The sequence below is a fragment of the Schistocerca nitens genome, chromosome 4 (genome assembly GCF_023898315.1).
Source record: "Schistocerca nitens isolate TAMUIC-IGC-003100 chromosome 4, iqSchNite1.1, whole genome shotgun sequence".
Lineage (NCBI taxonomy): Eukaryota > Metazoa > Arthropoda > Insecta > Orthoptera > Acrididae > Schistocerca > Schistocerca nitens.
In genome coordinates this window covers 948,243,720-948,268,829 of record NC_064617.1, presented here as the reverse complement: position 1 = coordinate 948,268,829, position 25,110 = coordinate 948,243,720, and the positions used below count along the sequence as shown (strand labels likewise).

Genomic DNA, 25,110 nt, shown 5'->3' with positions numbered 1-25,110 from the left:
CGATCGCATGTTGCAGGTCCTGTAGGGGCCTTTCTGGATACAGAAAATGTTCGACTGCTGCCCTGGCCAGCACATTCTCCAGATCCCTCACCAACTGAAAACGTCTGGTCAGTGGTGGCTGATCAACTGGCTCGTCACAATACGCCAGTCACTAATCTTGATGAACTGTGGTATTGTGTTGAAGCTGCATGGGCAGCTGTACCTGTACACGGCATCCAAGCTCTGTTTGACTCAATGCCCAGGCGTATCAAGGCCGTTATTACGGCCAGAGGTGGTTGTTGTGGGTACTGATTTCTCAGGATCTATGCACCCAAATTGCGTGAAAATGTAATCACATGTCAGTTCTAGTATAATATATTTGTCCAATGAATACCCGTTTATTGTCTGCATTTCTTCTTGGTGTAGCAATTTTAATGGCCAGTATTGTAGTTCAATAATTGTCACCCTGTACCAGGTTTAATTTTGCGACGATTCACTTCATTCCCTACAATTATATGTGAGGAAGAATAGAGAAGGCTGCGGAAAGAGAAAGTGGTGGTGGCTGTAACCGTAGTGAGAACAGAATGCCAGCTGTCTATGTATGACGTGCATTCTGTTGTATATAACTTTTCCTTCTGACCACGCTGATGCTGTGTAATAGAATCTGACCAAATACCGGTTCCAAAATAAGTTCGATATTTGAACAATGGGTGCGACCTGAAGGAAAAGGCAGTTTTTGTGGCAACTAGAGCCTAGCGCATTGTAAGGTCAGGATTTAAATATCCCCCACCTTGGAGAACCTTATAACGTGTTGCTGACACTCTCGAGCATCTCAAAGCAACCGCACTGTCGCTTCTGCGCTGATGCGTGCGTCGCTGCACAGTGTTAATCGTGTGTGTCCGCCTCCGTTGTGTTGCAGTGGCCCCCTCGGCCGCCCTGCGCTGCTACCGCTGCGGAGAGTACACGGACGGCGTGGGCTCCATCACGCCCTGCCTCAACTACACGGCGCAGAGGCACCTCAAGGAGTGCCCCCCACAGGCCAACCACTGTGTGGTAAGTACTCGGCCCCTCTCTGCCTTCCTGCACTCTCAAAAGTAGCGACAACTTCCACCTGTCCAATTCACCAGCGACCCACTGCTCCACAGCACTGACGAGTGGACACTGCGGACTTGCTCCATTCGAGCTTCTTCTCAGTTGTAGAATGTGAACATTAGTGCCCGGATATCAGTTTCTTGGGTGACTGGAATTCGATAGCAGTAAAAGGGAGAGAAGGAAACATAGTAGGTGAATATGGATGGGGGTAAGAAATGAAAGAGGAAGCCGTCTGGTAGAATTTTGCACAGAGCATGACTTAATCATAACTAACACCTGGTTCAAGAATCATAAAAGAAGGTTGTATACATGGAAGAATCCTGGAGATACTAAAAGGTATCAGATAGATTATATAATGGTAAGACAGAGATTTAGGAACCAGGTTTTAAATTGTAAGACACTTCCAGGGGCAGATGTGGACTCTGACCACAATCTATTGGTTATGAACTGTAGATTAAAACTGAAGAAACCGCAAAAATGTGGGAATTTAAGGAGATGTGACCTGGATAAACTGACTAAACCAGAGGTTGTACAAAGGGAGAGCATAAGGGAACAATTGACAGGAATGGGGGAAAGAAATACAGTAGAAGAAGAATGGGTAGCTCTGAAGGATGAAGTAGTGAAGGCAGCAGAGGATCAAGTAGGTAAAAAGACAAGGGCTAGTAGAAATCCTTGGGTAAAAGAAGAAATACTGAATTTAATTGATGAAAGGAGAAAATATAAAAATGCAGTAAATGAAGCAGGCAAAAACGAATACAAAAGTCTCAAAAATAAGATTGACAGGAAGTGTAAAATTGCTAAGCAGGCATGGCTAGACGACAAATGTAAGGATGTAGAGGCTTACCTCACGAGGGGTAAGATAGATACTGCCTACAGGAAAATTAAAGAGACCTTTGGAGAAAAGAGAACCACTTGTACGAACATCAAGAGCTCAGATGGAAAACCAGTTCTAAGCAAAGAAGGGAAAGCAGAAAGGTGGAAGGAGTATATAGAGGGCCTATTCAAAGGCGAGGTACTTGAGGAAAATATTATGGAAATGGAAGAGGATGTAGATGAAGATGAAATGGGAGATATGATACTGCGTGAAGAGTTTGACAGAGCACTGAAAGACCTTAGTCGAAACAAGGCCCCGGGAGTAGACAACATTCCATTAGAGCTACTGACAGCCTTGGGAGAGCCAGTGCTACCAAAACTCTACCATCTGGTGAGCAAGATGTATGAGACAGGCGAAATTCCCTAGGCTTCAAGAAGAATATAATAATTCCAATCCCAAAGAAAGCAGGTGTTGTCAGATGTGAAAATTACCGAACTATTAGTTTAATAAGTCACAGCTGCAAAATACTAACGTGAATTCTTTACAGACGAATGGAATAACTGTTTGATGCTGACCTCGGGGAAGATCAGTTTGGATTCCGTAGAAATGTTGGAACACGTGAGGCAATACTGACCTTACGACTTATCTTCGAAGCAAGATTAAGGAAAGGCAAACCTTCATTTCTAGCATTTGTAGACTTAGAGAAAGCTTTTGACAATGTTGACTGGAATACTCCCTTTCAAATTCTAAAAGTGGCAGGGGTAAAATACAGTGAGCGAAAGGCTATTTACATTTTTAACAGAGACCAGATGGCAGTTATAAGAGTTGAGGGACATGAAAGGGAAGCAGTGGTTGGGAAGGGAGTGAGACAGGTTTGTAGCCTCTCCCCGATGTTACTCAATCTGTATATTGAGCAAGCAGTAAAGCAAACAAAAGAAAAATTCGGAGTAGGTATTAAAATCCATGGAGAAGAAACAAAAACTTTGAGGTTCGCCGATGACATTGTAATTCTGTCAGAGACAGCAAAGGACTTGGAAGAGCAGTTGAACGGAATGGACAGTTTCATGAAAGGAGGATATCAGATGAACATCAACAAAAGCAAAACGAAGATAATGGAATGTAGATGAATTAAGTCGGGTGATGCTGAGGGAATTAGATTAGGAAATGAGACACTTAAAGTAGTAAAGGAGTTTTGCTATCTGGGGAGCAAAATAACTGATGATGGTCGAAGTAGAGAGGATATAAAATGTAGACTGGCAATGGCAACGAAAGCGTTTCTGAAGATGAGAAATTTCTTAACATCGAGTATAGATTTAAGTGCCAGGAAGTCGTTTCTGAAAGTATTTATATGGAGTGTAGCCATGTATGGAAGTGAAACATGGACGATAAATATTTTAGACAGGAAGAAAATAGAAGCTTTCGAAATGTGGTGCTACAGAAGAATGCTGAAGATAAGGTGGGTAGATTACATAACTAATGAGGAGGTATTGAATAGGATTGGGGAGAAGAGGAGTTCGTGGCACAACTTAACTTGAAGAAGGGATCGGTTGGTAGGATACGTTCTGAGGCATCAAGGGATCACCAATTTAGTATTGGAGGGCAGCGTGGAGGGTAAAAATCGTAGAGAGAGACAAAGAGATGAATACACTAAGTAGATTCAGAAGGATGTAGTTTGCAGTAGGTACTGGGCGATAAAGAAACTTGTACAGGATAGAGTAGCATGGAAAGCTGCATCAAACCAGTCTCGGGACTGAATACCACAACAACAACAACAACAACAACAGTTTCTTAAAGCAACACGGCACAGTTCTGTAAAAAATCTCAAAAATTGTGGAAGGTAGAGGATTCCCGACGGCGGTTAATTACAAAGCTTATGACACACGTCAATAAAATTCGTAGACAATTTAGTAGCGTAATATATTAATCAAGAAGTCGCCGGTTTTTAATTTTCTTTCAAGCATTTATTTACTATCAAATGGGAATATTCATTAACAAATAAAAAGATAACGTCTGAATGCAGGCAAGGTACAGCCTTTCTCCGCCGAGCCACTTGTAGGCTGAGGGAAGTGAGCCCATCGCCCTGGGGCCACCTTTTTACCTCGAGAAAGGTCATAAGTTCTCGTCTGGTAGCAGTCTGAGTAGATATAGGCCAGTCGTGGTGGAGGGGGGAGGGGAGAGGCTGAAGCGGGAAGAAAATCCCTTCCCATACCCAAGACTGAATCACGGACCTGAATGGGTGGACTCTAGGGCTCTACCAACTACGAAATCAGTGCCATTGATATTTTTTCAGTAAAAATAACATCTTTTGTTTTTATTAGTAGTGGAATAAAAACAAATTAAATTAAAATTGAATACAGTCATATGAAATGTCTTATTGTTAAACGAAAAATAAAATCTCTAGAAATAAAAAAGTATTTTATTTTATCTTTTATTTTCGCATTTCTGTGTCAATTATCAATTTATTTTTCTTGGCATTAAGAACAGAAAATAAATGTATGTTATCCTTATTAACAAATTATGCTTCAATAATTTTTGATTAACCTTTGCATTGACAATAAAAATCGAATTTGGATCAATGTAAAAATAAATCCCTCTTAGTGAGAATCAATCCAGCTTCACAACTACTAGACCAACACGCTACACACTCAGCTGCCAGCGGTATTGGTGAAAAGTGTATTGTGTTTCGTAGTTACCAGCACTTTAAAAATCATCTGAGACTCAAAGGCGGTATTTCGAGGGGATTTTTTTTTGTTTCAGCTGAATTGCGTCGCACTGCATTAAGTAGAAAACTGATGTTCTGGCAAATTGTATAATTATGGAAGCCGAAGAGTCCGTTACGTCCCTTTATGGTCGAGTACTTAACATCAGTTTGTCCACGTTATTTGCTAGGTAAATGAGGCCTGCGACTGTGTTGAGATTGTTATAGATAACACACTTTTTTCTTTAAGCCACGTTTTAGTGGCATGTTTTGTCAGCACTCTACTATTATAACGTGCCCATATACTAATTTTACATTATTCTGTATGCCAACAATTGCCATAAGTGCGATGTTCTTGTTCTTCTTTAATATGTAATTCATTCAGTTAATTGTCTTATGTAGGGCTTATTACACCTGATGAGAATATACATTTCAGTTTCTGTTAATAGTAGTCTACTGACCAAAATTACAACATGTGCAACTTTGCTTCCACCGTTTGCCGATAGGTGGCGACAACGGTAAGTATCGGTCGAAAGAAACAGATCGCAGAGGTCAGGTAGTTAGCTTGGGCCTCGCTCAACGTAACCTCATCCAAACATTAGTCGATTTGTGTCTGCATCATAAAGTTGTTCTTGATTGAAAATGTCAGTTTACGACCCTAATTCTCCTCTTTTCCGGGAGGTATTATTGTTTTGTTTCGATATGAAGAAAACAGCGGCTGAGTCTCGTCGAAAGCTCTCAAGTACGTATGGTAAGGACGCTATTAGTGAAACAACGTGTCGTGAGTGGCTTCAACGCTTCAAGAACTGTGATTTTAACGTCGTAGACCGGCATAGTGCTGGAAGAGAGAATGTTTTCGAAGATGCAGAACTGGAGACATTGCTGAGTGAAGACTCGCGTCAAACTCAGAAAGAATTGTCACGGTTAGTGGGAGTGACACAGCAAGCCATGTCAAAACATCTAAAGGCTATGGGCATGATTCAAAAAGAAGGAACTTGGGTCCCGTGTGAGCTGAAACCAGAGACGTTGAACGACGTTTGTGTGTTTGTGAACAGTTGCTTCACAGGCAAAAACGAAAGGGATTTCTGCGTCGTATTTTGATCGGGGTTCATTACGATAACCCTAAATGCAAAAAATCATGGGGATATCCCGGCCATGCTTCCACGTCGACGGCCAATATTCAAGGCTCCAAAATCATGCTCTGCATTTTGTGGGACCAGCTCGGTGTCGTGTACTATGAGGTGTTAAAACCAAGTGAAACAATCACAGGTGCTCGTTATCGAACGCAATTAATGCGTTTGAGCAGAGCATTAAAAGCAAACGGCCACAATACAGCGAAAGGCACGATAAAGTGATTTTGCAACACAACGCTCGACCCCACGTTGCAAAAGAGGTCAAAACGTACTTGGAAACGTTAAAATGGGAAGTCCTACCCTACCCGCCGTATTCTCCAGACATTGCTCCCTCTGACTATCACCTGTTTAGGTCAATGGCGCATGGCCTGGCTGATCAACACTTCCGATCAAATGAAGAAGTCACAAAATGGATCGATTCGTGGATCGCTTCAAAACATGAACAATTTTTTGGACTTGGGTTTCGTACACTGCCCGAAAGATGGGAGGAAGTAGTGGCCAACAATGGAAAATGCTTTGATTGATACATGTGTAGCCAGTTTGTTTCATTAAAGCCTGAAATGTTGGGAAAAAACGCCGGAAGTAAAGTTGTACACATTTTACAAATGAAAAAAAATTGCGAATATTAAACGAGAAGATGATGAGGAAAGGAATAAGTAAGAGGAGTGAAAGAATTAAACAAAATCACAAAAAAGGATAAGTTACCTGCTTCGCGAGTTGTTACCGTCCGTGGTTCTCTATTGAGAGTTTACTAATTTATACTTGCACTGCAGTTCAACTTTTGAAAGCATATGTCACTGACACCAGTCTGCTACACCGAGTCTCCTTCACATTCTTGTTAAGGGTATAAGACAGGTATTAACACAAGCTGGCGGTTTGCTACAATTATTTCTCCTCGTGTTCCCGTTGGCTCGAGCTCTCAGCCAAGTTTCTCCCTATGCGGTGTATTCCATTTTCCCACCGTATGCTCGTATTGTTAGCCTGTAAGTTCACTTCTTCTACGAGTGATATTTTATTCGAAAAAGTCAGAGAAAACATTTTGTTCTGTTTTCCAGTATCAGCCACCCATGGCCATCGTCAGAAGGACTGAAAGCAGCACTAGGCAGAAACCAAGAAATGCTTTGTCAATCGATTGGATGATGGCCAATGGCAGCCAATAGCAGTTAACAGTATAAAATATTTTTGTGATTGTGTCGAAGAAATTTATTTATTTTTATTTAGCGTTAGGCATTTAAGTACATTTCAGTGTTGGATCACGTTATTCTACATTACATAAAATTACATATATTCGCAGACAAACATCTAGTCCTTGTATATATTCGATGGATCTTTGGGATGCCACGAGGAATTCTTCAAAGGCCCCACTGAACGCTCTAGCACTGCATTCTTCTCTAATGTGTTGGATGGTCTGCTTAGGAGCGCCGCAGTCACATGCTGGCGAAGACAGCAGTCCCCATTTGAGAGTGAGTCAGCACATCTTCCGTGCCCAGTTCTTAATCGGTTCAGAGTTGACCAGATCTTGCGGGATTGATCAAACCCAGGTACTGCCTCGGTAATACAAGGCATTAGGTGGCAAGTTGTTGGGGCATTCTGGAGACATTCTCTTCTCCAGGAGTTGATGTCAGACCCAGTGAGGCTGTCGAGAGCAAGAGGAGGATGTCTTGAACGAAGCCTCTTGATACTCAAATCAGGTATATCTATGTGTACCGGTAGTTCAGGGTTTGCTTCGATCTTGTTGTATTCCCTGACAAAGGCTGCTTCTCGTCGTATTTTTGGGGGTAGTATATGACTCAGGACAGGTAGCCATATGTTAGGGGTAGACCTAACGGTTCCTGAAATAATGCGCACGGTGCTGTTAAGTTCGACATCGATTTTGTTCACATGACTACTGTTTATCCATACTGGTGAACAGTACTCCGCCGCAGAGTATACCAGGCTCAGTGCAGACGCCCTCAGAGTTGTTGCCGTTGATACCCAGGTGGTTCCGCAGAGTTTATGGATGAAGTTGTTTCTTGTTCTCACCTTGCTGGCTGCTATTGTAAGGTGTGATTTAAATGACAAGGTTCAGTCTAAAGTGGCCCCTAAGTACCTTGGCTCCTTGTTGTGGTTGAGGCGCGTGTCGTCAAGGTATACTTCCAGGGCTCTTTCGGCTTCTCTGTTATTAAGGTGGAAGCGAGTTACTTCTGTCTTCGTAGTGTTAGGGCTAAGCCTCCATTTACGGAAGTATGCTGCCACGGCAGACAGATCGGATGACAGGGTTTCTTCCATTGCATCGGAATCGGTGTGCCTTGTTGCAATAGCCCAGTCATCAGCATAGCCAAATTTCATACAAGCTCTTCCTGGCATGTCAGCAATGTATAGGCTGAAAAGCAGTGGGGCTAATACCGAGCCTTGAGGTAAGCCATTTTGAAGGAATTTCTGGCTGCTGACTTTGTTTCCCATGACGACCTGGAATCCTCTGTTACCAATCATGTTACCAATAGGCTTTGTCACTTTATCACAGGGAATTATTTCACCAGTTTATAGAGTAGGCCTTGTCTCCAGACGGTATCATAGGCTGCTGACAAGTCAGTGAAGGCCACAGATGTTTTTAATTTATTTTGGAATCCCGCTTCAGTATGTGTTGTAAGGGCCAGGACTTGGTCTGCACAGCTTCGCTTGGGACGAAAGCCAGCTTGTTCTACTGAGATGGCCGTGAGTATTGTCTGACCGATCCTGTTAAGTGGTACCCGTTCCAGAAGTTTGTACACCATGCTAAGCAGTGCTATTGGCCGGTAGTTCTGCGGAAGATTTCCCGGTTTTCCTGGCTTTAGGAGGGAAATTATCTTGGCACGTTTAAGTTCTTGGGGTATGTTTCCTGTCTGCAGTAGTGATGTGAAGAACTTTATTAACCATATTTTGGTATATTTGCCAGACTTGAAAAGAAACTGTGGGAGGATGTCATCTGACCCAGACTGTCGAAGAAAATATTAAATGAACAATAAAAAGTTTGTCTTCCTACAAAACATTATTTTTCCCAGTACGATGTATCTCTTCAGTGTGGAAGAAAATTAAAAACATCTCGTTTAAAAGACCCACATTTGTTGCATCATGCAGTTCCTCGAAGGCAAAAGTGCCCTGGAGTTGCCGTCTCCTCTGTGCCGTTGAGACTACGTACATTGCACATACTGGCAGGAAATTAAAAATTGATCTTTCGTGCGTTTGACTAAGCATAGACATTCAGGTTAAGGGCCAAGTTCAGCAGAAAAAGTGGGCTGTGTGGCTGCAGCAGTGGTTACGAAACTCTGAGGCAGTGCAAAGTGCTGGAGTGTGTGGGGCAGAGCTGCGCCGAGCTAGTGAGGGGAATCTGCCGCGGGGCTGTCGCCAGTTCGCAGAACTGCCGCAGCCACTGAGTGGCGCTGGTCGCTCGCTCCAGGCGACGCTTCCATTATACGTATGTTAATCAGGCGCGCACTTTTAATATTCGTTCGTCCTCTGGCGCCACTCTCTTCCATCTCACAAGAAGAGTCCACACCCACACGTCGCGCACGAGTGGCTGCGTCAGTGAACGTGTGGAACTGGAGCCGCTGCCGGCAGTTCCAGCAATTTCCAGAACCTCTGCTGCGGAGCATCACACACAGCAGGGCATCTTTACAATATGTGGATATGTAGCAGCACAGTACTGACATGGTCTTGTTTTGAGAAACCGACTATCGATGGTCATTTCCTAGACAACATGCACCTGCTGTAATAGCACAGTTCACGTGTTGCATCGTCGTGTTACTGTACCGCACTATTTACATTTATCATCGTTGAACAATATGACAACACTTTCAGGGAAAAAAGAGAAAAATTTTAAAGTAATAAGACCAACAAGACATTCCTCTCTGTCAATTTCAGTGCTAGAGATTGTTCCAACACTAAAAATCAAATATTTATTTACATCACATTCGTTACAACTGTAACAGTGGACAGAGATTTTCTCCACAGCCCGTCAACATTGTACACTACCAGTGAACTTCCAGATTCTCAACTATCCTCATTTATCTCATTTTTAACGTTGCCACCTTAAATGAAATATAATTAGAGGCACTGAATAATAATAATAATAATAATAATAATAATACAATGACACAATGGGTTTGAAAAGTCTGCTATAAATGATCAAACCACCGAATGGAAAGGTCTTATGGCTCAGATTGGAGCTCCTGTAAAAGACACGCATCTCTACGAACATGAAAGTAAGTTAATACAGTGTAGTGGTTAAAATAGTGGGATCACAGGCACGTGTATACATAACAACCGGACTTTGAACATTGGACATATAGAAAGAAGGATTATAAGATAAATAATGTAATACAGCCACAGGAGTTCTGGAAAATCAAAATGGTGAGGAAATCAGTCAGAATACGCAGGGAATATCAGTATAATGATGAAGTGGATGTTCGTATTATTTCGACATCTCCATAGAATTATTGGGTTCAAATGGTTCTGAGCACTATGGGACTTAACTTCTGAGGTCATCAATCCCCTAGAACTTAGAACTACTTAAACCTAACTAAGGACATCACACACATCCATTCCCAAGGCAGGATTCGAACCTGCGACCGTTGCGATTCAAGAAAGACATGATGACACATAATGTTAAATTATCAGTAACAACAGCAAGACATGTGTTTGGGAAAAAAATTATCTTCGAAGGGATCCAAAGCTTGAAATCCTGATGACAAGGTATTAGAGCACAGGTCCAGCGAAATCCATACTAAAAGATAGTTCAAGTACAATAATCTTTTCATTAGTCACGTCTTCCATGCCAGAGAAGTAATAACTTTCGCATCGATTCTTTCAGTAATTACAGTGCCACACTAGGCAACCTGCGTGCTCTTCAGATCCTACCATCCAACTTTAGATTGACAGTGGAGAACAGAAACGTTTGGAAAAGATGGCGAGATGAAAGAATATTGCTTGACCCGGAAACAACAGAGAAACGAAGGTGGAACGTGATGCTGGTTGATCAGTACCAACCGACTAACAACAATAAAATAATAATTGCGTGTTGATATAAAATGCTAAAATCATGTTATTAATATTGGGCTGAGAATGGGGAAAGTGAAGCCCATAGCCAGTTTTGGTCTACCATACTGACACTTCTGGAAAAAAAACGAAGGTTAAAGAAACGGAAATTCAGTATCTGTTTCCCGTTAAGAATCTTTTTATTAGAGTACTTGGTAATCGGTAATCTCAGAAAATGTAAGCCGCAAGTACCACTCGTGGGCTATCACTTCCGACCACCCCCATCCCCCCGCCCCGCCCACAACTGTTTTGGTGTTGGTTGACATCGTACTGCCATGCAGCGAGATGTATTTGGATGAAAATATAAGTCCGTTGCTTTGCATATTAAACGAAGAGTCGCCATGCCACCTCAAACACTAACAGAGAGAGTAGATGAATTGTTAAATCTTCACTAATCCAATGCAGGCGACGTATGCCCAGAAATTTTGCTACGCTTCGGATGATGACACATTCGCTTATTTTGTAACTATCGAAGACAGACAGCCGGCCGTTGTGGTCGAGCGGTTCTAGGCGCTTCAGTCTGGAACCGCGCGACCGCTACGGTCACAGGTTCGAATCCTGCCTCGGGCGTGGATGTTTGTGATGTCCTTAGGTTAGTTAGGTTTAAGTAGTTCTAAGTTGTAGAGGACTGTTAAGTCCAATGGTGCTCAGAGCCATTTGCACCATTTTTCTAAGACAGCCAAACCGCATACGTAACTAGGACATTAACACCTTCTCAGACAAAGCTGAAACGACAATAGGGTTTATATGTTGGTAGTCTTCCACGGCCAGTGTCAAAATCATTTTGGATATTTGACACCGTTCTTATGAAACACTAAGAGCAAGCAATTTCCGTGCTCTCGACAGTCTTTGTAGCGATCCTCTTCAGGCCGACTATCTGCTGGTAATGAATTTCTCATATACAGGGTGTTACAAAAAGGTACGGCCAAACTTTCAAGAAACATTCCTCACACACAAATAAAGAAAAGATGTTATGTGGGCATGTGTCCGGAAACGCTTAATTTCCATGTCCGGAAACGCTTAATTTCCATGTTAGAGCTCATTTTAGTTTCGTCAGTATGTACTGTACTTCCTCGATTCACCGCCAGTTGGCCCAATTGAAGGAAGGTAATGTTGACTTCGGTGCTTGTGTTGACACGCGACTCATTGCTCTACAGTACTAGCATCAAGCACATCAGTACGTAGCATCAACAGGTTAGTGTTCATCACGAACGTGGTTTTGCAGTCAGTGCAATGTTTACAAATGCGGAGTTGGCAGATGCCCATTTGATGTGTGGATTAGCACGGGGCAATGGCCGTGGCGCGGTACGTTTGTATCGAGACAGATTTCCAGAACGAAGGTGTCCGACAGGAAGACGTTCGAAGCAATTGATCGGCGTCTTAGGGAGGACGGAACATTCCAGCCTATGACTCGCGACTGGGGAAGACCTAGAACGACGAGGACACCTGAAATGGACGAGGCAATTCTTCGTGCAGTTGACGATAACCCTTATGTCAGCGTCAGAGAAGTTGTTGCTGTACAAGGTAACGTTGACCACGTCACTGTATGGAGAGTGCTACGGGAGAACCAGTTGTTTCCGTACCATGTACAGCGTGTGCGGGCACTATCAGCAGCTGATTGGCCTCCACGGGTACACTTCTACGATTGGTTCATCCAACAATGTGTCAATCCTCATTTCAGTGCAAATGTTCTCTTTACGGATGAGGCTTCATTCCAACGTGATCAAATTGTAAATTTTCACAATCATCATGTGTGGGCTGACGAAAATCCGCACGCAATTGTGTAATCACGTCATCAACACTGATTTTCTGTGAACGTTTGGGCAGGCATTGTTGGTGATATCTTGACTGGGCCCCATGTTCTTCATCCTACGGCCAATGGAGCACGTTATCATGATTTCATACGGGATACTCTACCTGTGCTGCTAGAACATGTGCCTTTACAAGTACAACACAACATGTGGTTCATGCACGATGGAGCTTCTGCACATTTCAGTCGAAGTGTTCGTAGGCTTCTCAACAACAGATTCGGTGAACGATGGATTGGTAGAGGCGGACCAATTCCATGGCCTCCACGCTCTCCTGACCTCAACCCTCTTGACTTTCATTTATGGTGGCATTTGAAAGCTCTTGTCTACGCAACCCCGGTACCAAATGCAGAGACTCTTCGTGCTCGTATTGTGGATGACTGTGATACAATACGCCATTCTCCAGGGCTGCATCAGCGCATCAGGGATTCCATGCGACGGAGGGTGGATGCATGTATCCTCACTAACGGAGGACATTTTGAACATTTCCTGTAACAAAGTGTTTGAAGTCACGCTGGTTCGTTCTGTTGCTGTGTGTTTCCATTCCATGATTAACGTGATTTGAAGAGAAGTAATAAAATGAGCTCTAACATGGAAAGTAAGCGTTTCCGGACACATGTCCACATAACATATTTTCTTTCTTTGTGTGTGAGGAATGTTTCCTGAAAGTTTGGCCGTACCTTTTTGTAACACCCTGTATAATGTCTTATTTCGGTTGTCATGATGACTACCGATGTCACTGGACAATCTGAAGCAAAGATTACTACAGAGGGCGAGTGTACGGTAGGCTGCTGCCTGTGCTACTGGGGAAGTGATTGGCAGGCAATAACGTGGTGTCACCGCCAGACACCACACTTGCTAGGTGGTAGCTTTAAATCGGCCGCGGTCCATTAGTACATGTCGGACCCGCATGTCGCCACTGTCAGTGATCGCAGACCGAGCGCCACCACACGGCAGGTCTCGAGAGACGGACTAGCACTCGCCCCAGTTGTACGGACGACGTAGCTAGCGATGCACACTGACGAAGCCTCGCTCATTTGCAGAGCAGATAGTTAGAATAGCCTTCAGCTAAGTCAATGGCTACGACCTAGCAAGGCGCCATTAGCATTACATAGCTTGTATCTAAAGAGTCTCACTTGTATCATCAAGAGCGATGTACCACAAGGATGGATTAAAGTTAAGTATTCCAGGAGCTACGTACTTTTCTTTATAGCATTCATTACGTATCCTGTTTCAGACCTATCTACTAGCTTGCGTGAGTTAACGCGTGCCTTTCGGCTACTTCCGAGTGGCGTGGCTGTCTTGTTACGCCACAACAAATAGCAAGTCGGCAGCTTGTACCTGGGGATAGTGTTTTGCTGCAGCGAGATGTTGATGCTCCCCGGTAGTTCTCTTCTGGGCTCTTGTTTATATGTTGAACGCGGGTCATATGAAGCTGATGGTTGGCGAACACATGCGCCCTATGGACTGGGCTCCCTGGCAGCCAGCCCGTCGGTGACTTGCAATCATCCACCACGTCCGTGCTGCTAAGGCGTTTAATTATTTCTGTAGCCTCTCTTATTTTTCGCAGCTCCAGTCACTGCTGCCGAGCGAACACACGACGATTGCAAAAACTAATAGATCGGCCACAGTCGCGTTGATGTTCAGCTGTAGCTGATGTGTTGTGTTGCGCCAGTCACACATTGCGTTCATGCACCGACACTCGTGTAGTAATTCGTCTACAGGTTTCAAGGTGGGGAGGGAAAGGATCCACCTTGGTACAACAAGCATACTAGGAAGTTGCTGAGGAAACAGAGAATTTTGCGCAGTCATTTTAAGTGTAGTCACTGCCCCGATGACAAACATAAATTATGCGAAATGAAAGCTGCTGTCAGAAGGACAATAAGAAATTCTTTTAACGAATTTGAAAGCAATATTTTATCTGCAGATTCTAAAAATAACCCCGAAAAATTTTAGTCGTACTTAAAATCTATGAAAGTTACAAATAATTCAATACCTAACTGATGATGATAAACAGAAGGCCGAAATTCTAAACCTAGCTTTAAAAAAAATCGTTTACAGTAGAGGACTGCAGCACCATTCCCCCTTTCAACTATCGAACAAACGCAAGGATGGCTGACATAGTGTTTAGCGTCCTTAGACGCCAGGAAGGCATCTGGCCAAGACGGTATCCCCGTAAGATTATATGTTGACTATGCTACAAATATAGCACCATTCTTATCCATCATCTATCAGATATCATTGGAACAGCGGAATGTTCCACGGGACTGGAAGTAGGCCCAGGTCATAGCAGTCTATAAAAAGGGTGGAACATCGGATGCACAAAATTACCGGCCAATTTCACTGATATCAATTTGTTGTAGAATCATGGAACATATTTTGTGTTCAGATATAATGACCTTTTTAGACTCTGAGAGGTCCATCTCCAGAAACCAGCGCTGTTTTAGTAAACAGCTGTCTCTCTCTGTGCATGATATACAACAGACTCTAGATACCGGCTCCCAGGTTGATGCCATATGACTTTCGAAAGGCGTTGGACTCAGTTCCGCACTGTCGCTTGCTCCAAAAAGTGCACGCTTACGGTCTATTCGATGACATATGTGGTTGGATAGAAAGTTTTCTAACAGACAGGGAGCAGTATGTTGTGCTGGACGGGGTGACTTCAACAGAAACAAGCGTAACATCAGGTGTGCCCCAGGGCAGCGTAATAGATCCGCTGCTTTTTACGACTTACATAAGCGAACTGGTTGATGGTACCGACAGCGGCATTAGATGATGATGTACTCTACATTTAAGTACTATCACACGACAGTTGTGAACAAAGCAATGAGGATTTGCAGAAAATTAATGCGTGGTGAAATGATTGGCAGTTGTCTCTCAATATTAGTAAGTGTAACCTACTGCGTATAATAAGGCGAAAATCCTCGTTAATGTGCGACTGCAAAATAAAGTCCCAGTCTTTGGAAGCGATAACATCCGTCAAGTATTTGGGTGTGACTGTTCGAAATGATCTCAAATGGAATGATCAGATTACACACGTAACTGGAAAGGCATACTCTAGATCGCGGTTTATTGGTAGAATCCTGAAGCGATGCAGTCCTTCAACAAAGGAAATAGCTTACAATACGTTAGTTCGTACAGTCTTAGAGTATTGTTCGTCTGTATGGGATCCTTACCAGTTGGGTCTGATTCAAGAGATTGAGAAGGTCCAAAGAAGAGCGGCAAGATTCGTGACTGGTACATTTAGCCATCGCGAGAGCGTTACAAATCTCAGAAAGTTTGAAGTGGGACACACTTGCAGATAGACGGCGCGCTAAACGGAAGGGGCCGCTCACTAAATTCCGAAATCCGATCTTCACCGAGGATGCAGAGCAATATTATTACCACCAACTTTCAAATCGTGCAGTGATCACCATTGAAAGATAAGGGATATTAGAACTCGTACCGAAGCGTTCAGACAGTCGTTTTTATCTCTCGCGATCCGCGAGTGGAACAGAGGGGGGGGGGGGGGGAATATGACTTTGGCGTGAATTGTGCCCTCCGCCACACACCACTTGGTGGCTAGCGGAGTATATATGTAGATGTAGAACACAAATTTCACCGCATTCTCATCAAAGGAACCTGCAGTGTGGAGAGCATCTATGGAATCGTTCGTGGGCCTCTTCAGGTCTCGGGTCGTGCGATCGCTCTGGAATGTTGGTTTAATTCCCCTGCGGAGCAATACCTTGCTTTACACTGTCGCTGACACTTCTCACATTAGGTAAGCGATCAACAGGAACAGGCGTCTGCTGTATCTTTGTCTATTTTATTTTCACTGTGTCTCCATAGCTCGTTGTATGTTCTTGTTGCTAAACCCACTCGCCCAGAAGGATGACTGGAGCTCGTTCAGTTCATGTAGCAGGTTGTCATAGCCGCTAATCTCTGTCAGCTCACGTCGTACGGCGTTCTCTTGTGCTGGGTACTGGTACGACTACGCTTGCAGATATGTTGGTGTGCGGCAGTTTTCTGTTCACTTCATGTCCCATTTTGCTGCTGGATGTTGTGTACCCTTCTACACCCAGAAAAGGAATCGCTCTGGTAATTCCTATTTCTAGTGTGAACTGTGTGGTATCAACGTCCGATACCACACCTGTTACGGGTTGCAGATATCGACCGCAATCCGTAATAGATATCGCTGGACCCGTGAATCGAAACCAGCGAGGCTAGCGGCGCTCAAAGGCTTGTGACAAGTATCTAGCGAGCTCTCGTCCACCCTTGCTCGGGACGTCAACTAGGAATGTAGCATAGCCTTCAGCTGATAGCAAGCAACCTCCAATAAGGCGCTTAGTGAAGTATGGCATAAGTAATACCTCTCTAGATATCTGTTTGTACTTATGTGTATGCAGCATATGAAGAAACCTGTAACACAAGTACAGTGTATATTATTTTTAACCAACGACTACTAATTATTTCAGTCGTTGCAGATACCTACTACGCAGCCAGCTCCTTACAGACTTCACTGCCAGATCTGCAATATATGTTTCTATTTAGCACTGGCCACCTGTCATCATAACAACTGACGACGAGAATCATAGCATACTGTATGTTTATATGTACGATGTTGAAACCTGCGTAGCTCTGCTTCGCCGTGGGGCCATATGATGAACGTGTCGAACACGTTCCTCAGCCAACAACGTCTCAGCGACGCGAAACTTAAGGTCTGTTCGCATTCTTCCATGAACTCGCCACCGTTAAGTGTGAAAAGGAAGAGACCATTCGCATTCCATCTGTCTGTTCATAGAATTTTGTCCTGCCAACTAAACTATGTTATGACAAACATAATTGCATCAAGATGCAGATGTTGATGGTTTACACTGAAGTGCAAAAGTCATCGTATACTTCCTAATATCGTGTCGGACCTCCTTTTGTCCGGCGAAGAGCGGCAGCTTGACGTGACATGGACTCAACAAGTCGTTGAAAATCCCCTGCAGAAATATTGAGCCATGCTGTCTCTAGAGCTGACCATAACCGCGAAACTGTTGCTGGTGCAAGATTTTGTCCACATGACCACTTGATTATGTCCCTTTCACATCGAGAAATCTGGCTGGCCAAATCATTCGTTCGAATTGTCCAGAATGTTCCTCAAACCAGCTGCGAACAGTTGTGGCCCGATGACATGGCGCAGTGTCATCCATAAAAATTCCATCGGTTTATGGGAATATAAAGTCCATTAATGATTGCAAATGGTCTCCAAGCAACCGAACACAACCATTTCCAGTCAACGATCGGTTGAGTTGAACCAGAAGACACAGTCCATTCCATGTAAACACAGCCCATACCATTATGGAACCACCAACAGTCTGCACAGTGTCTTGTTGGCAACTTCGATCCATGGCATCGTCAAACTCGAACCCTGTCATCAGCTCTTACCAACTGAAATCGGGAATCATCCAACAGGCGACCAGTCGTCTAGGGTCCAGCCTGTATGGTCACCAGCTCGGGAGAGGTGCTGCAGGCGATGTCGGGATGTTAGCAAAGGCACTCGCGTCGGTCGTCTGCTGCCATAGCCCATTAACGCCCAATTGTGCCGCACTGTCCCAAAGGATATGTTCGCCGTGAGTCCCACATTGATTTCTGCTGTTAATTGACACAGCGCTGCTTGTCTGTTAGCAGTGGCAACTCTACGTAAACGCCGCTGCTCTTGTCCGGTTAGTGAATGCCGTCAGCCACGGCGTTGTCGGAGGTGAGAGGCAATGGCTGACGTTTTGTATTCTCGGCCCACGCTTGACACCGTGGATCTCGGAATAATGAATTCCGAAACGATTTACGAAATGCAAATGTCCTATGTGTCTATCTCCAACTACCGTTCCTCATTCAGAGTACAAATGACAGCTCCGCCAATCCACTGCCCTTTTATACCTTGTGTATGCGATACTAGTGCCATCTGTATATGTGCATACCACTGTCCCATAACTTTTTGTCACCTCAGTGTATTCTTCAACTTTTTTAATCCCCTCATCCTCAGTTCCGTACAACACCATGGTATGTTGTTAATTGTTACTTTTGGACCGTATAATGACAACTGAATGAAACAATCTTTGGCTTCCCCCCCCCCCCCCCAAGTTCATTACTTTCGATACCGCCTCCCTAACGTTTAGACAATCAGTTTCCTATTTACAGACAGCAGTGAACAGTGCTACCTTTTTTTTTCATACTTTCTTAATTCGATCTGAGTTACCTTAGTAATGACGAGGATCATCACCACTTGTTGGGACCTTAATATTGGGTAGCATCACCACCACATCCCGGGCGTGTACAGACAGCACACTTCTGATACCTCGCCCAGCTTACGTAAAATGAGCTTCTACAGAACTCACGTTCAATTTCATTGCTTATACTGTTATTCTAACAAATTCATGAAATTTAGATTATTATACCACTGGTACTATTCCCGATTCTTGAAATAGTCACTGGAATATTTTGGTAGCCCTAAAGTAAAGCTGCCAGTAGAGTAAAAATAGCATGAACGAATCAGTTGAAAGCTAGTTTTGTACTACCGTGTCACAATAAAATACGTAAATTCACATGGCAAAACAAGAACAGCTACAATAAAATAAAGGTGGACGATACAGGTAGCAAATAGCAATAATTACTGATTATGGTAGGTCAACATTATCACCACAGACTGTAATATGCTTCACTGAAAAAAAAAATGGTTCAAAGGCTCTGAGCACTATGGGACTCAACTTCTGAGGTCATTAGTCCCCTAGAACTTAGAACTAGTTAAACCTAACTAACCTAAGGACATCACAAACATCCATGCCCGAGGCAGGATTCGAACCTGCGACCGTAGCGGTCTTGCGGTTCCAGACTGCAGCGCCTTTAACCGCACGGCCACTTCGGCCGGCCACTGAAATTACATTTATTTTTATAGATATCACATATGAAGAAAAGTTTGTCACAAGAGAAAAAGAAATTACATTTAAAACTGCACAAACTTCTTTCAGAAACTTTACACGGCCTGATCACTAAGTGTTCAGTTCTTTTTTTTTTTAAAAGACAATGGCGGCGTAGGTACTAGGGTTCCATTTGTCTTCAATCTGGCATGACTACATCCTCTTGATTGGTATAGACTCCTCCAGGCGGCAATAATATCCTCCGTTGCAATACTTTGATTACAGGTTGGTCGGATGTAGTTGCTGCTGTACAAAATCCATGATCGTTTGTGTGTGATTATGACGTTTCTTACACACTCGATTATGTTATCAACGTCCCGTACACAGTTACTTTGATTCGCCGATGGTGGATTAATATTCAGTCCACTTTTAGCAATAATGATTGAGAATTTGCAGTTCTGACTGAAACAGTTGCGCACGTCATGAACAGGTTAAAAGCCTCCACGGCGACAGTTAAGTTTTAACGCGTGTGGCAGTTAAGTTACAAACCGTATAGTAACTCGAAAGTGTATTAGTTTGTGCAGTGCTGTTTGCTGCAAACAGTCCAGTCTCACAAAGACAATCACAGTCGATATACGTAAGCATTTTCACTGCTTTTTATAGTGCTCCACAGCACTCAAACAGTTTAATATTTTGTTCCATAGCTTCCACGTTGAAATTTAGTTTAAGCTATGACCGTCAAATAAGAACAAGACTGAAGTTTCGTGTGGTTCTCTCTAGCACGACTACACAACATAATCCACCCGTGCGCGACGACACAGCACCCTTTCTCAGTGACTTCACTGTCCGATAGAAACTGTCGATGTCGCTTTCGCATCCCATTTCATACAACAGTGCTGTATATTACATTTAGTTTTACATAGCACATTGCACATAAGGATTACAAAGAAAACAGAACACGCATTGAAACTTTTGCATACTCCAAACAATCCTGTTGGAACGACATTCACAATTGAGCATTATAGCAGAGGTTGAAAATATCGCTTCAGTTGTAAATTAATTTATTTTCACAAGACCAATTTCAAACTGTTATAAGCCCATCCTCAGGTGTTGTACTGGAAATAGCAAAAGACGAGAGATAATTTTCACATGCCGCAATACATATAAAAAAAATTTCTAAAAAGCTTTAAAACTTTTAAAAAACCCATGATGGGGCTAGGTGCTGTGAAACGTATGTCAGTGCACAAGTGGCACCAGACAGTAGTATGGATGACTGTCACTGAAGTCAATTGCATGATCATTTTCATTGGTTACAGTTATATCTAATTCCTGTGTAGTATTACAGATTGGAATACAGACAGGATAATATGGTTCATTAATTACTGGTGCACCACATTCATCATTAGGCTTGACTGAAGCAATACTATCAGTTTATCGATGAAAATGATCAGTATGCTTCACAGAAATTCCATCAGCTAGGTACAAATTAATGTTGATTAACTCAAATCAAATAAATTTAGGAACATCATTAGCAACAGTTTTTTATCAGCTTCAATAATTTGGTTACTAAATCGAAGCAAACCTTCAATACTATCTTTTATGTCTACATATAATTTAACATCATTCTCAATAATAATTCTATTTAAAACTTCATCTACTTTAACATGAACATTTTGCTTTTTTGAATGAAGAAATTTTTCCAAGCTTTTCTAACCATATTGGCCAACAAGAATTTCTATTGTTTCTCCATCACAATATAATTTATTATTTTGTCATGTAATATTTGGAGTTAGAAGTGCTGTATAAAAACCAACTAGTGCAACATCATTAAAACTTTGTCATATAGGTACAGTCAATATTTTTTGAGAACAGATGACTTACCATTCAACTTAAATAGGTGATTAATTTAAAATTGTTAAATGTTTTTTTAATTAAATAAAAATAGATTAGGAACTAAAAATAAGAATTCCAGAGAAGAAGTCAAAAATAAAGACATTAAGCTTTTACTTCATTCAGTTGTATATGCTATAATAGGTCAAAGTGGTTGTGGAAAACAACATTAATGATGGGCAATACTATTCTGGCTCCAGTATGTTTGAACTGGAATAAGCTAAATCACTTGTATGTTTATTCAAAAAGTTTAGATCAACAAAATATCAAGCATTTATGAAAATGTATAAAAAAGTTGGGGATAAAAATAATGGGAAGATTGCTATGTTTATTGGAAGAAGTGATGAAATTATATCACTAAGTCAATGTCAAGGTAATTCACTCACAGTATTTGATGATTTCATTCTTGAAAAATAAAGAAGTTAGAGGACATTTTACTAGAGGAAAACAAAGCAATAGATTGTTTTTATTTAGCTCAGACATACTGAGAAATACCAAAACATTTAGTAAGGGGTAACATAATTTTAAAAAATTTTTATAGAATATGATACAAAGTAAAATCATATCTGCAATGAGTATATTGGTGGTGATTTAAAGTTCGATGCTTTTCCAGAAATGTGTAGTAAATGTAGGAATAACCAGTCTGGATTTTATCCATTAGAGATAAATAATAAATTTAATGAAAATAAATTTAGATATCATATAAAAGATTTCCTTATTATTTAAATTCTTTAAAAGGTGATATTGCATATGTGTTATACCATGATAATGGTATTCTACTTGATATATAAATGAATATATAGAAGCTGTTGAATATTTGAAAAATATGAAAAATTTGAAATAGTTGACTAAGTATGTTCAACACCATGGCCTATAGATGAAGTTACCTATGGACCAGGTACTTGTGGTTGCTGTTTTTTTTCATAAATGTAAAAGCAGAATAAATTATATTATCAATTTTTATAAATTAATATATAAAAAATAAGTATCATTAATGTTTTCTGACCTTAGTAAATATTTTCGAAACATGACCAAGAGGTTGTTAAAAAAGATAAGCAAAACAGAAAAAATGGACAATTAAAAGAAGGATTCAAGTTTTGGAAAAAAAACGACCAAGATCAACATACAGAAAATAAGAAAGATCAGCCTGTTATTGATGCAATAGAAAAAAAATAAAGATTTGAGTGATTACTTGATATAACACTGAAAGCTGTTGAAGAAAATAGATAAGTTGAAAAACGAATTGTTCCTTCTGCTCATCACTATCAAGAAGAATTTACAGATATATATCACAAAGTTTGATAGCTCTCATCTTGATTCCCTGCTAAGTGAATCAGAAATACAGTATTTATTTACAAAATATGATGAAGAGGTTAAAGACACCTGAACCTCAGTGTGCTGTTAAAAATTTTAAAGAGAACGATGTTTAAAAAATAAATATAAGTGGAAGAACGTTAAATTATATCAATCATAGTGAAGACGCACTTTTCAGATTGAACCCTATCAGTACCAAGGCTTAACAGTTTATCACAATTTGGTTGTCTATCTTTGATTCTATACAATTACCTTTGTAACTTTTTCATTGTCTGCTAACTACATAATAATGATATTCAAAGTTTTCATCAGACAATTTTAAAAGAACGAAAGTTGGCTTTAAATTCTTTTCAAAAGTATGAGGAACAACAAGAAGTAATAAAGTATCTATTTCACTGTTTCTTTCTTATTTTATTCGCAAAGCATTAACAGCTATTTGATTTAAATTTTCTATATGTTCAGCCTTAATTATATTTATCTTTTTCCAAGTTTGTTATTTGATCTCAATACAACTCTTTAATTTTATATTCCCCATGTTTATGAACTGACAGTAAAACTTCATGTGGAACTCATTTTTTAATTGTTTGGTTTCTTCCTTTTTTGATTTCAAAAGAAACCTCCTTCATTGATACAAAGAACTGATTTTTCATTTCCTTTCAAGACCTCCAAATTGGAGGGCATTTAACTTTTTTAATGTAATAACATCTTCTCATTAAAATGTTTGAAGGCTTTATCTACTTTTTTATGTTCTAAAAGTTTAGCCACACCTTTTGCTTTAAACCATAGATTATTTTTTCATGAATAATCACAAAAGCTTACTTCCTTTTGAATGTAATCTAGTTGTTGATGAGGTCTATGACTGATTCAATTTAATAAACATAATTTTTATTACAGTTTTTCATATTCAGGCAATAAGCACTGGATTCATTGCTAAAACTAGAAAATTTTTTTATTTCCTAATAACAATTTAAACTGTATAAATGGAGGAGATTCAATCTAAACTGTGTAAATATTAGAAAATTGAGAAATCAATTGATAATCTTACTTCACAGATAAATACAAAAGAAGGTTGTAAGACAATGTGCAGACAATGTATAACTGAACATCATATAAAAGTATACAACAGTAAACAAATTCCTTGTCTGTGTGCAAAAAAGGTTTCTATGTACTGTTATAAAATTCACTTACATGATTCTGAGTGAAGAACATCAAAAGGTATTGTTGATGATGAGAAATGATTAACAACACTCTAAACCAGGTAACACATAAAAAAGTGTTGATTCTCAAGAGATGATAGAAACAGAATATTTTTACTGAAATCCATTGTGTAAACACAAATATACAATTAGGTGTAAGGAATGTACTTGAGAATATATCAAAAATAAGAAAAATCTGGCTGAACCTTTTCTAAAATACCTAACAAAACACTTTTTATATTAAATAGGAGACTAAAATGGAGCAATTTACGATTGTCCAACTTGGTGATTATTGTACAAAAATTACAGCTAATTATACAGATACAGAAAATATGACTTAATTAATTTAATTACATCACATAATTTACCTATTACTACAAGGACTCTCAATAATATGAAGGTTGCTGAACTTAAATTTAGAGCTAAGAATCTTGGTATTAGAGGTTACAGTAAATTAAACAGATCAGAATTAATTAATTCGATTATTTTACAAGATATTCCATGTCAACAAGAGTTATTCCAAAACACTAAAAACAGACAAAAATCGGTACCTAGAATAAATTATTTTTACAGGTTTAGTGATCATGTTTTTAAAATACTCGACCACGGAGAGAAGAAAATAAAGTGAGACTGGATCCAATTTATCCATTCAGTAGTAAACTATCTGATCAAGAAAGAGAGAACAAACTGTCAGAAAACGATTTTTTTGAGATTATAGAAATAAACTCTAAATTTAATGAAAAATCTAAAACTTGGCCTGTTGACTATAAAATTGATTTAACGATTCTAATATTGGTTAACTTGATACTATTAGTGAGAAAACAGATTATATAATGAAAGCACTTAATTCTACAGTATAAGTAACTAAATAGAGAACTAATTTTAGAAAAGAAGGTAAGTTGAATATAACAAGAGCATATCCAAAAATATTTTATCTAATTTCCTCAGCATATAAAGTGTCAAATAATATTATTGAATCTGTTCAAGTTTTATGCAATGCAATTAGAGATATATTACCATTTGATGGTTCTAGGAAATACTACATTTAATATTCAGAGCATTTCAAGAGAATGGAAACAGTAAAATAATAAACTTAGCTGATAATAAAAAGACTAACAAATGCATTACTAGAATTAGTAATAGTGATAACATGTTTTGTCTTATGTCAGTAATAGTTTCATTAATGTATCACACAGATTATGTCTTAGGTCGAGAACTAAATATTGATGAGTTTAAGAAAATTAGAGAAGAAGATAAAT

The 25,110-nt window shown here is 40.5% G+C and overlaps 1 protein-coding gene across 1 annotated transcript in view; it reads left to right on the top strand.

The window, feature by feature from the left end:
* Positions 1-413: 413 nt before the first annotated feature.
* Positions 414-25,110, top strand: part of LOC126252711 (uncharacterized) — a 290,750-nt gene continuing 266,053 nt past the window's right edge. The window contains exons 1-2 of the mRNA XM_049953613.1: positions 414-420; positions 863-1,032. Of these exons, the coding sequence (XP_049809570.1) occupies positions 414-420; positions 863-1,032 (177 nt within the window). The remainder of the gene's footprint in view (positions 421-862; positions 1,033-25,110) is intronic.